At 41.4% G+C, this 10474-nt stretch overlaps 1 protein-coding gene across 1 annotated transcript; it reads left to right on the top strand.

The window, feature by feature from the left end:
- Positions 1-822: 822 nt before the first annotated feature.
- Positions 823-8553, top strand: LOC135505039 (sclerostin-like). The gene is made up of 2 exons (XM_064924059.1): positions 823-1414; positions 4517-8553. Exons 1-2 carry the CDS (start codon positions 1096-1098, stop codon positions 4936-4938), a joined length of 741 nt encoding a protein of 246 aa, XP_064780131.1. The 5' UTR covers positions 823-1095; the 3' UTR covers positions 4939-8553.
- Positions 8554-10474: the final 1921 nt, after the last annotated feature.

Raw genomic sequence — 10474 nt, 5'->3', positions numbered from 1 at the left:
CAAACATCTCATTAAGACCACAGCTCAGTTCCCAAAATGAATGACAGGTAACAATGTGTCATGAACAGTACTATTTTTCCAGAATGTGAGTGTGTTCATGCAGTTCACGCACTGGGCACGTCCGCTGCATCCTCCCCAAAATAACTCCAATAGGAGAACATGTCATGTTGATCAGAGCCCCGTCAAAATCCTATCTATTTCCACTGAGCAGTTTATTTGTTTATTATCCCTCAAGAGGGCAGCATTTGTACAATGGAGCCTCCATCTTTCAGCACTTCCAATCGAAAGACGGTGATTTCAAGGATGCCAAGAGTTTGCTGGAACCCTCTTTTCCGTCCAAATCGTTTTATTAAAACCAGAGCACCAGACACTAGATACAGGATGGGACCTGTCATTTTCATTGGATCAAAGAATCAGGAAGAAATTGGTGATAATGTGTTATGAGTTGTCTGAAGAAGAATGGCGTTACATTTCTAAATCCTTTTTCAAGAGGTCTATGACTGTGCAATAAATGTTTGGTCAATAGTGTACACTAATTCCAAAGCAGATGCACGAGCCTACAATAAACCACAAAATACATGTAATAAAACAAAGGAGTAATATTACAAATAGACTGCTGCGACCTGTCAAAATGTCTTACCCTATTATTCATGTTTTTTAATTATTATGTTTTACTTATAAGTGTTTAAACAAAATTGCGCGAGCTATCAAAAGTTGTCTATGATGGAGAGGGAAGCAGCCTAGCCATGAAACGTCACTCTATCGCCTTCCCGACTGCGCCCTGCATCACTTTCCAAACAGAACACTTAAAAACAACTTGAATACTTTTGAGACACATAGTGCGTTAATCACGAAGGAAAAAAACTACGTTACAGGAACTCAAAGAGACCAGAGACGGAGGTGGATGCGCTATCTCCCTAAAACCAACGTACCCAAACCCGTGCGCACCTCTCCTTGCGAGCGCCCATTGCACCTCCCCACCATTTTTTAAATAAATGAATTTGGCTGGGGCTGGACCCCTCCCACTTTGTGTATGCTCTTAATTGTCAGTTTTGACGAAAGCTTGGGTATTTAAATAGCGTCAACGTCTATTGTATGGATGGAATTGTTGAAGTAGTTACAGAGCGCATCTTACCCGACGTTTTTCACCCGCTCTACCGCGGATCGATAAACATGCAGGTGTCTCTCGCGCTCCTCGTCTCCAGCACCGGGCTGCTGCTGCTACAGGGATGTTGTACGGTCGTGCAAGGATGGAGGGTACTAAAAAACGATGCTACAGAAATAATACCAGAATATACTGAGAACGCACAGCCTCCCGAGCAACCAATACTACAGGCTTCTAATAATAACAGTAATACAATGAATCGACCAAAACACGGGGGAAGAAGATCATCAGCAAACAGAGCCTCTTATAGTGAGTATTTATTTTTGAACGTTATCTGGTGGCCTGCATAGCTATTAGGACTAGAGGATTACATGTCCATATTCGGGGCGCATTATGATTAGGCCTACTTGTAATCATAACTCGCATTACTTGTAAAAAAAAAATGTAAACCATCCGTACAATGTGAGGTTGGTCTTCAGAAAGGATGAAACTGTATGGATAATCTTTAATCAATTTCATTGAATAATTTCATATTGTTTAATCAATCTAATAATATTTCATTTGAATTTTACTCTAACACTTTGTTTGAATAAGTGGTACTTGTATAAAATCTAAACGTTTAAAATAAACAGCTCGGGATGGTGCTAATGTCTCATGGAGATCTATGAACAGCTGTACTGTACTCGTGCGAAATATGAGTAATCACTTGGTGAAAAAAGAGCGCTTTCAATTTAGGGTTAACCGATGCGTTTTTACAGTATCTATTAATGTGTCATGTTAGATTGACGTTATGTTCTCAAGCACATAGCTTTTGGACAGTCTGAACTGTTCAAAAAACGCACACTCACCACACATGTCATTTCCCAGCATAGCTTGTCGTCATTTACGCACGAGTTAATTCGTTTCCGTCCATTTGTAAGACCACACACGTCCCTTTAATCTTAAAACATGCAAGGTATCGATTAAATTCTCAATGTATGGTCACTCTATAACCCGGGGAATGATACCTCACCTGTGTGGCTTATGTGGATCATTATGTCAAAGAAACCCTCCAAAGACCACCCAGAACATCCTATCATGTTTCATTTAATTCCTAAAAGTGCCGAAAAGTGCTATTTTTCTATATAGATTAGTCAATATTAAATCATGGATAAAGCTTAAGGAACTCCAGTGGCCATTTTTAATTGCAGCTTTCCCTGTTGATGCTTGACAATGGTGTTTAGACTGGAACAGCTGTACTGTTGAATGGAGGAAGCAGGGTTGCGGTTAAATGAATGCTACGTAAAGGCTGAGAGAGCAACATGTTCATTTATATGCCTGTGCTTTTCTCCTCACACAATCGGAGGTGGAATTACAAAAGATCATGGTTTTCACTCTATCCTCCATGCTATTTTCCTCTCTTTCATACAATTAGTCAAGGTCTGCCTATGCCATAGCTATTTAATCGCAACAACATGTGTTCAAAAAGAAAACGCCAGGGTTTCTGTTCTTATGGGATTTCTTCAGGGTATTTAGAAATTGCTGGTTAAATTCAACACGGTGCTGGAGAATGACTCCCACCTGGAGCCAGTAAAGGATATGCTGTAGTCATGCTGATTTGTACAGAGGAAATATCTCTGAATAGCCTCTCATGGATTCAAGATGCACAATGTTATTCTTTCCCAGTTTCTCCCAGTCTCATCATTTCAAATCTAATAGAGACTGCACGTAGAGTATACATGACAAACCTTGCCCCCCAGGATCTAAATAGCTGTAATGAACAATGAGATACATTTGACATAATACTTGAAAACCTCTTAAACAACAGACAGCTTCAGAGTGGGTTTGGAAGAAAATGCACATTTCTAAATCTCTTCTTATACTGAGCAATATCCATTGAGAGAGAGAGAGAGTGAAACAATCATCTATTCAGTAGTCATTTGAAACATATTCAAGTGATTCGCCTTATGAAGATAAAAACTTGTTTGCGATTTCTGTGCCACAATGCTAAAAAAACAACCACATATTTCAAACTGGTTATCAGAGTGTGTTGTTAAATGGCTACAACTTGATGAATGTTTGAAGTGTGATTGTATGATTGCTTAGTAAAAAGTTATTGTTTACCTTTTGTATTTCTAAATAGATCATGTCTATTTGTTCAGTCCGCTGCCCACCACTCAGATTATATTTTGGCCCACTAAGCCCAAAAGTTTGAGGCACCCCTGATCTAATGAGTCATATCATATGTGATAAGGGTCTTCCTCATAACTGCCTCCCTCTGGGAGGACCATATCTTCCCATGACTCTTTCCATGGTCCCAGTGGGTTCATGGAGGCAGAGAGGGTCTGTCTGGCTGCCCCTCCAGTCACTCCCTGGTCCCTGTGCTCAGCAGTCGGTACTCTGAGGGAGACCTGAGACCAGAGCAGAGCCCTTGTGCTGTGGCCTCCCGAGCAGCCAAAACACAAAAACACCAGATCAGGTTCTCTGAATGAAAAAAAGGAAGTCATCCTTCCATAAATCCTTTGTTCTCCTTTTCGCAAAAGAAAAACTACAAAAGAAAAACAGATCCCTCTCGGAGTGTATATTTTCCTTACCGACACGTCCTCTGCTATTCTGCATGCCACTTGTAAAGAGAGAGAACAATAACTAATGCGTAAGGCTGTTGAGAAAAGGCCATGGCCAAAATATTGAATTACCAGTCATGCACTGAATATACTCTCTTAGTTTTGCTTTTTTCCAATTGTCAAATTGTTCGTTTTGGAATTAAAATACTTGTATAGCAAGCATTTAGACTGTTTCCAATCTTCACATCCTTTACGGAGGGCCTGCATTGTGTATGGCAGCTTTGGTTCCGACTTAAATCTCCATTATGTTTGATTGAGCTGTTTAATAGCACTCTGTTCTGGATTTGCTATCAGCTGTAATTCCACATCCAACCTTATTTTCAGGCAACAGTCATCATCAGATCATGCATCAACATTAGTGTTGAGTTTAACTCATTTCCCACCTTATACTGAGCCCTTCCACCAAACAAATCTGACAGTATTGATTTTGAATTGGATTTGTACATGTTCAATTAAAAAAAAGGGTTGAGATTAAAAATAGCTGAATGGTGAAATAGAAGGAAGAGTTTATGAACATTTTAGATGATTTAAAATCTGCCTCATATTCCATTTCCCAGCCCAGCTCCACGCCCGCAAACTATAACCAAATTCTTAGAATAAACCAAAAACACTATATGAACAATCGAACCATGCGTTTTTGACACAGGCACATTTTTTACATATTCAGCACACGGAGACACAACTGTATAGCTCTCTGCTCTTGAATAGTTAAATGGAAGATTTCCCTCGAGTCGTATCGTCTTCAAAGTGTTTGATTTGGAGCGATGCCACAGAGTGTGTAAACCTCATTTCCTCCTCTTCACCCCAGGTGCCTCGGAGCTGAGCTGCAGGGAGCTGCGCTCCACCCGTTACATCACTGACGGCTCCTGCCGCAGTGCCAAGCCCGTCAAGGAGCTGGTGTGCTCGGGTCAATGCATGCCCGCCCACCTCCTACCCAACTCCATCGTGCGCGGCAAATGGTGGCGGAGCAGCGCCTCTGACTACCGCTGCATCCCGGCCCACTCCCGAACACAGCGGGTGCAGCTGCAGTGCCCCAACGGCAACTACCGGGCTTACAAAATCCGCGTGGTCACCTCCTGCAAGTGCAAACGCTACAGCCGCCACCACAACCAGTCAGAGGCCAAGGAGAGCTCCTCAGAGGCCAAGCCCAGACGCGACAAGAAACGCACCCGACTGCCTGGGAGTCGGAACAAAAGCAACACACCGACACTGGTCAGCAATTCATACTGAGGATGCTCTTCCTTCCTTCGTACACGGACAGAGACCAAAGCAGTACACACGCACATGTTACACACACCCAACACGGCTCCTTCACTGGAAGAGGGAGAAGAAGAGCCTTTTCAACAAATAAAAGGATTTGTAAAGCTGTTTGTTGGACTGATTTGACACAAGTCTTTCTCACCGGAGAGGCACTATAGATTTTGCAGCCTATTTTACAAAATATTTCAGAACTTTTGATTTGCATGACCAAATGAGTTGACAGAATGCCAGGGAAGGCCATGTGACTGGTCAGGAAAGGTGGAACACTGCCAGGATGGGAGTGTACAGTATTATACATGTTCCGGTTCATAGCTAACAGCCTCTGACTCAGACACTAAGAGTATCCACCTTCACCACAGAAAGAGGTGAACCTAAACTCAAACCCCACCTGTCAAAACATCCACCGGGCAGGCTACATTGCCTGATAGGCCTATAGGGTTGAAAAGTGTGTCTGTGCTCTAACTGAGCTCTAGCGCCTCTATGGCTGGGTGTTCTGTACTGAGCAGCCTGTGGCAGCCCTGGGGCGTCCTGGCTATGAAGGTGGGCTGCTGACAAGCCCTGGCCTCGACCCCAGACCACGCAGCCTCCTGACAGCCCGGGGAGCACCGCACTCACCAGGAGCCCCCCCCAGGGACCTCCTCACTCCATAGCAGCCGTATAGGAGCTGTCAGTTAAGGCCCCTGGCCCAGTGGCCCTAGTGGCCCGTGATGGTGAAAGAGATAGGGGGAGAGAGAGGGGTGGGGAATGGTTGTGTCAGCACTCCAAGACCAGGGTGCCTGCGGTCAAACAGGTGACTGAGCATTCCAGTGACCCGTCTTAATGACTAAATGAGCCCATTCCTGTGTTTAAGATTTGAGTCATGAAAAGCCATTTCCTCTAGACATGGTTAGTTCCTGTTTGCTGAAACCACACAGACACACAAAAGATCCTCATGTGTAGAGGAGGCTCCAGCAATTGTGCCTGTTGTTACCTTGAGGCACAGCATTCTATACTCATCTACACCCTGAATGGAGACTATTTGTTAGCAGCAAATAGCATTGGTAACCAACTAGCCGTATCCCTATTCTATTCATTGAGAACCTAGATGGTGAGGGAGAGAAAAAAACTCCACTTCTCTGAACACTGTAAATAGCAATTAGTTCTGCTAACAATTTTTGGGGGGTGGAAACCACCGAACTCAAACTATACAGTGTTCAATACTTAAAGTAATAAAGTGACATCATCACCTATATTGTTATATTTTTAAGTTGTAAATACTTAACTATTTGGGGTTTTCTGAAATATTTGACACAAAATCGTATTATGTATTCTGAACTATAAAAATGGAAGTTATTTTAGCATGAATATTTGTTGTAGGGAACCTAAACATTTCGGGTCCCTTCTACTTACATTTTCAAGTGCACATAGTAAGTAGTTCTGATTGGTAATTTTCAGCGGTCGTGTCTAACATTGTTTTATGTATTTGACAATTTGTCATTTTAACTCATCTTAGCAGGCATTGTTGAGCACAGTGCTCATTCCTCTAGCAGTAACTGGAGGTCGAGTTTTAAGCATGACAGGATTCTGCATTTGCCTCTGTCAATCAGAGTGACTGTTGATAGTGGCAATTTCTTGTCTCATTATTGAAAGTCTATTTTCCCGATGGTTTTGATATCGTTTTCCATAATCTGTTACACTTCACAGCACAGAAAACTGCTTAATACTATTTTAGAAATATACTTTTCTTTCTTCAAACATGCATACAACATTGTGTAAAAGTACTGTATCATAAAGTACTTTTTATTTTATTACCGACAATCCTATACATACAGAGCCATGTGGCATTATTAGGTAAATTACGTAACAATTCTATATCAGCACAAACACAGATAAATCAAGTGTTTTTTTGCTCTAATATCCATGTCTGACTACTACTTTATTATTTTAAGTAAAGATGTAAAACATAATAGAACCAAGTAACAACAATTTGAGTAATGTTTAATGTTAGATTGACTTTAAAATATTAAATAATTATTACTTGTAAATTCTCAATATCTTCAGATTAGCAGAACACAAATAAATGAAGTTATATTTCCTCAATAACTTAATATTTGTTAACAGTTCTTAAAAATATTAAGTGGCATATGAGTTAGTACCACTTCTAAAATTGTTGTTCTACTTACCGTTGGAAATGTTTGGATAGCCACTAATCAATTTCTTTAATGAGTTAGACAGTTCATTTTTACAGTGCAATCTCTGAATAGAACTGACAAGAAAGATAGGAATGAGGTAAAAGACTGAAACTAAATCTGAATTGTTTTATATTGGCTGCTGCTATCCTGCAGGAGACAGACAGACAGACAGACAGACCGACAGGCAGGCAGGCAGGCAGGCAGGCAGGCAGGCAGGCAGGCAGGCAGGTAGGCAGGCAGACAGACAGACAGACAGACAGGCAGGCAGACAGGCAGACAGACAGACAGACAGACAGACAGACAGACAGACAGACAGACAGACAGACAGACAGACAGACAGACAGGAAAAGGTTCTGGATCCCCAATTTGCCCATGCTGACAAACCCATTCCCCTTTCTCATCCCTACTACAGCCTGACCTGTATTTAATTAAGAGTACTATGAACCTTTCAGCTTATTGTCCACATTCCGTTGTGCCATTCTCTCATAATACTTCCTTGTTTTGGTGTTCTAAACTGTACTGACAATGTTTGCTTCTTGTTCAATTGTGTGTTTGAAATAGCAACTGGAAGGGATTTTGTCATGTAAGCAGAGTTGTCCGTGTATAGCCTGATTGTACTTTAAAGACTCAGAAGGACTCCTACAAAGAATAAACTGCATATTTATATTTTATTTCTACATTTAAATTATTTATGCAACTTGTAGTAAATGATGAAGCCATTATTGTCACATAAAATAATAGTGACTTTCAGATAATATTGAAATACTGTACAGTACAAAAATAAAGTAGAGGCAGTTATATTTGAAAGAAGTGTGTTTGTTATCATTCTTCTCTGAATGAGCTGCTTTGACAAGACCTTTCTCTCCTCTCTCTCTTTACCTGCACGCCAAGTGTATCTCTCATGTAAACAAATATCAGCAATTAGGAAGTTGAGGTTTAGCAGCTCTTTGGAATGTCTTGCCCGGCTCACAAAAGGAGAGGAAGAGGAATTCACGTGTGAGATGTTAGCGACTCAGTCACAACAGCAACATTGCTTCGTTCACAGAGATGGATATGAGCCATAGCCGTCATTCAGCCTGTTCTTCTCTCACAGCCTCTCGCCTCCCTCAAGGCCCAAAGGTTCAGACATTGAAAAAGACCTTTAAGTTCAAAACGTATCTTTCCTCACATTATCTTAGGACTTTGTGTATGCTGTATCTGGAGCACACTACAGTACTGCATTTATTCACTGACAACTTGGGCTTCCAGACAACTACCAAGACTTACTGTAGTCAGGCACTCCAGTGTACCAAATGAGGTGTTTATGACAGTTTTATCGACCAACGCATTTCTGAATTATCATAACTGGCACCTACTTTACGACAACACTTTGGATGACCAAACTGATGTGGAACTGTATTAAATAAAAAACAGAGAACCCACTGGAAACTATTTGTAAGTGAGTGCTTGTCATTACCCGTACCAATGACTAACAATTTATATTTAGTTTCACTGCAGCAGGAACGGTAGAGATACTCTGAATGATCGGCTATGAAAAGCCAACTGACATTTACTCCTGAGGTGCTGACCTGTTGCACCCTCTACATTACAACCACTGTGATTATTATTATTTGACCCTGCTGGTAACCTATGAACATTTGAACATCTTGGCCATGTTCTGTTATAATCTCCACCCGGCACAGCCAGAAGAGGACTGGCCACCCCTCATAGCCTGGTTCCTCTCTAGGTTTCTTCCTAGGTTCTGGCCTTTTTAGGGAGTTTTTCCTAGCCACCGTGCTTCTACACCTGCATTGCTTGCTGTTTGAGGTTTTAGGCTGGGTTTCTGTACAGCACTTTGAGATATCAGCTGATGTATGAAGGGCTTTATAAATACATTTGATTTGATTTGATCATCCAAAACAGTCACTCATTATGTCATAATCAAGCCCCATCCAAGACAACAGGTATGCCGTCCTTTTGCTCAAACTACTGGCATCCGACTAAGTTTTCCAGTAATTCAAGAACATGTACTTAAGTGGACTACATGAGTAGTAGTACCTAAACAGATTGATGCTGCCCCGCGTTACTGCGTTCCGACAGGTTATTACTGCACAACGACCTAGCGTTGACCTCGGGAGGCCGAGGGAACATACGAGGGCCGTCAATGACGTTCTTAGCACCAGGTGCAGAAAGTCTATGGGGACCTCAGCTATTAAAAGCGAGAGTGCAATAGGCTCAGATTTGGACCACACAAATCAACTTTAGTGGGTTCAGAGACAGTTCCTGATTGTTTCATGGTATGTATCGGCATAGGGAATATTTATAGAACTGACAGGATTTTTAGAAACCCCTTTATTAAAATGACCACTGATTCCCATTTCCCAAACGTAACAAAATGCCTGATATTTATATAATAACGTGTGTTGTGAAGAATTGTACACTCTTGGAAAAAGGGGTTTCAAAAGGGTTCTTCTGTTGTCCCCATAGGATAACCATTTTTGGTTCCAGGTAGAACTATTTTTGGTTCCATGTAGAACCCTCTGTGGGTTCTAAAGGGTTCTACATGGAACTCAAAAGGGTCCTACTGTAAGGGTTTTCCTGTGGTGAAGTAGAGGAGGACCAAAACGCAGCGTGGTTATATTGATTCATGTTTAATAAAAACAGATAAACACGAACACTACAAAACAATAAACGTGGAAAACCAAAAACAGCCCTATCTGGTGCAAAACACAGAGACAGGAACAATCACCCACAAACACACAGTGAAACCCAAGCTACCTAAGTATGATTCTCAATCAGAGACAACTAATGACACCTGCCTCTGATTGAGAACCATACGAGGCCGAAACATAGAAATACCCCAAAACATAGAAAAACAAACATAGACTGCCCACCCAACTCACGCCCTGACCATACTAAATAAATACAAAACAAAGGAAATAAAGGTCAGAACGTGACACCTACCTGGAACTAAAAGGTTCTACCTGGAACCAAAAAGGGTTCTTTAAAAGGTTATCCTATGTGGACAGCCGAATAACTATTTTAGGGTCTAGATAGCACCTTGTAGTGCAGACTACAAATGAGTCCTCTGACGAGGTGTTGTATTAAGACCTTTCAACTACCAATTTCTCCGTCTAATCTTTATGTTGCCTAACAAAATTGCTCTGTTGATTTGTGTTCTTAACACTACTAAGCTAGTCAGCAAAACCCTAGTCTCCCCACAGCACCATTTCATATATTGTAGGCCTACATCTGTTGACTGACGAAAGACCCACGTTAAACTCGACACAGCTCTTGCTAATGCGTGTTTAAGGCCTGTTTCTGCCTATCAAATTCTATAATGTAATGGTTAAATA

The sequence above is a fragment of the Oncorhynchus masou genome, chromosome 18 (genome assembly GCF_036934945.1).
Source record: "Oncorhynchus masou masou isolate Uvic2021 chromosome 18, UVic_Omas_1.1, whole genome shotgun sequence".
Classification (NCBI taxonomy): Eukaryota; Metazoa; Chordata; class Actinopteri; order Salmoniformes; family Salmonidae; genus Oncorhynchus; species Oncorhynchus masou.
This window is presented reverse-complemented; position numbering and strand designations above follow the sequence as displayed.

Excerpts from the sequence above, each read along its gene's own strand:
- LOC135505039 (XM_064924059.1), top strand. The coding sequence starts at position 1,096 with ATGGATGGAATTGTTGAAGTAGTTACAGAGCGCATCTTACCCGACGTT. Across the intron at positions 1,415-4,516 it reads AGCAAACAGAGCCTCTTATA|GTGCCTCGGAGCTGAGCTGC; the intron begins GTGAGTATTTAT and ends TCTTCACCCCAG.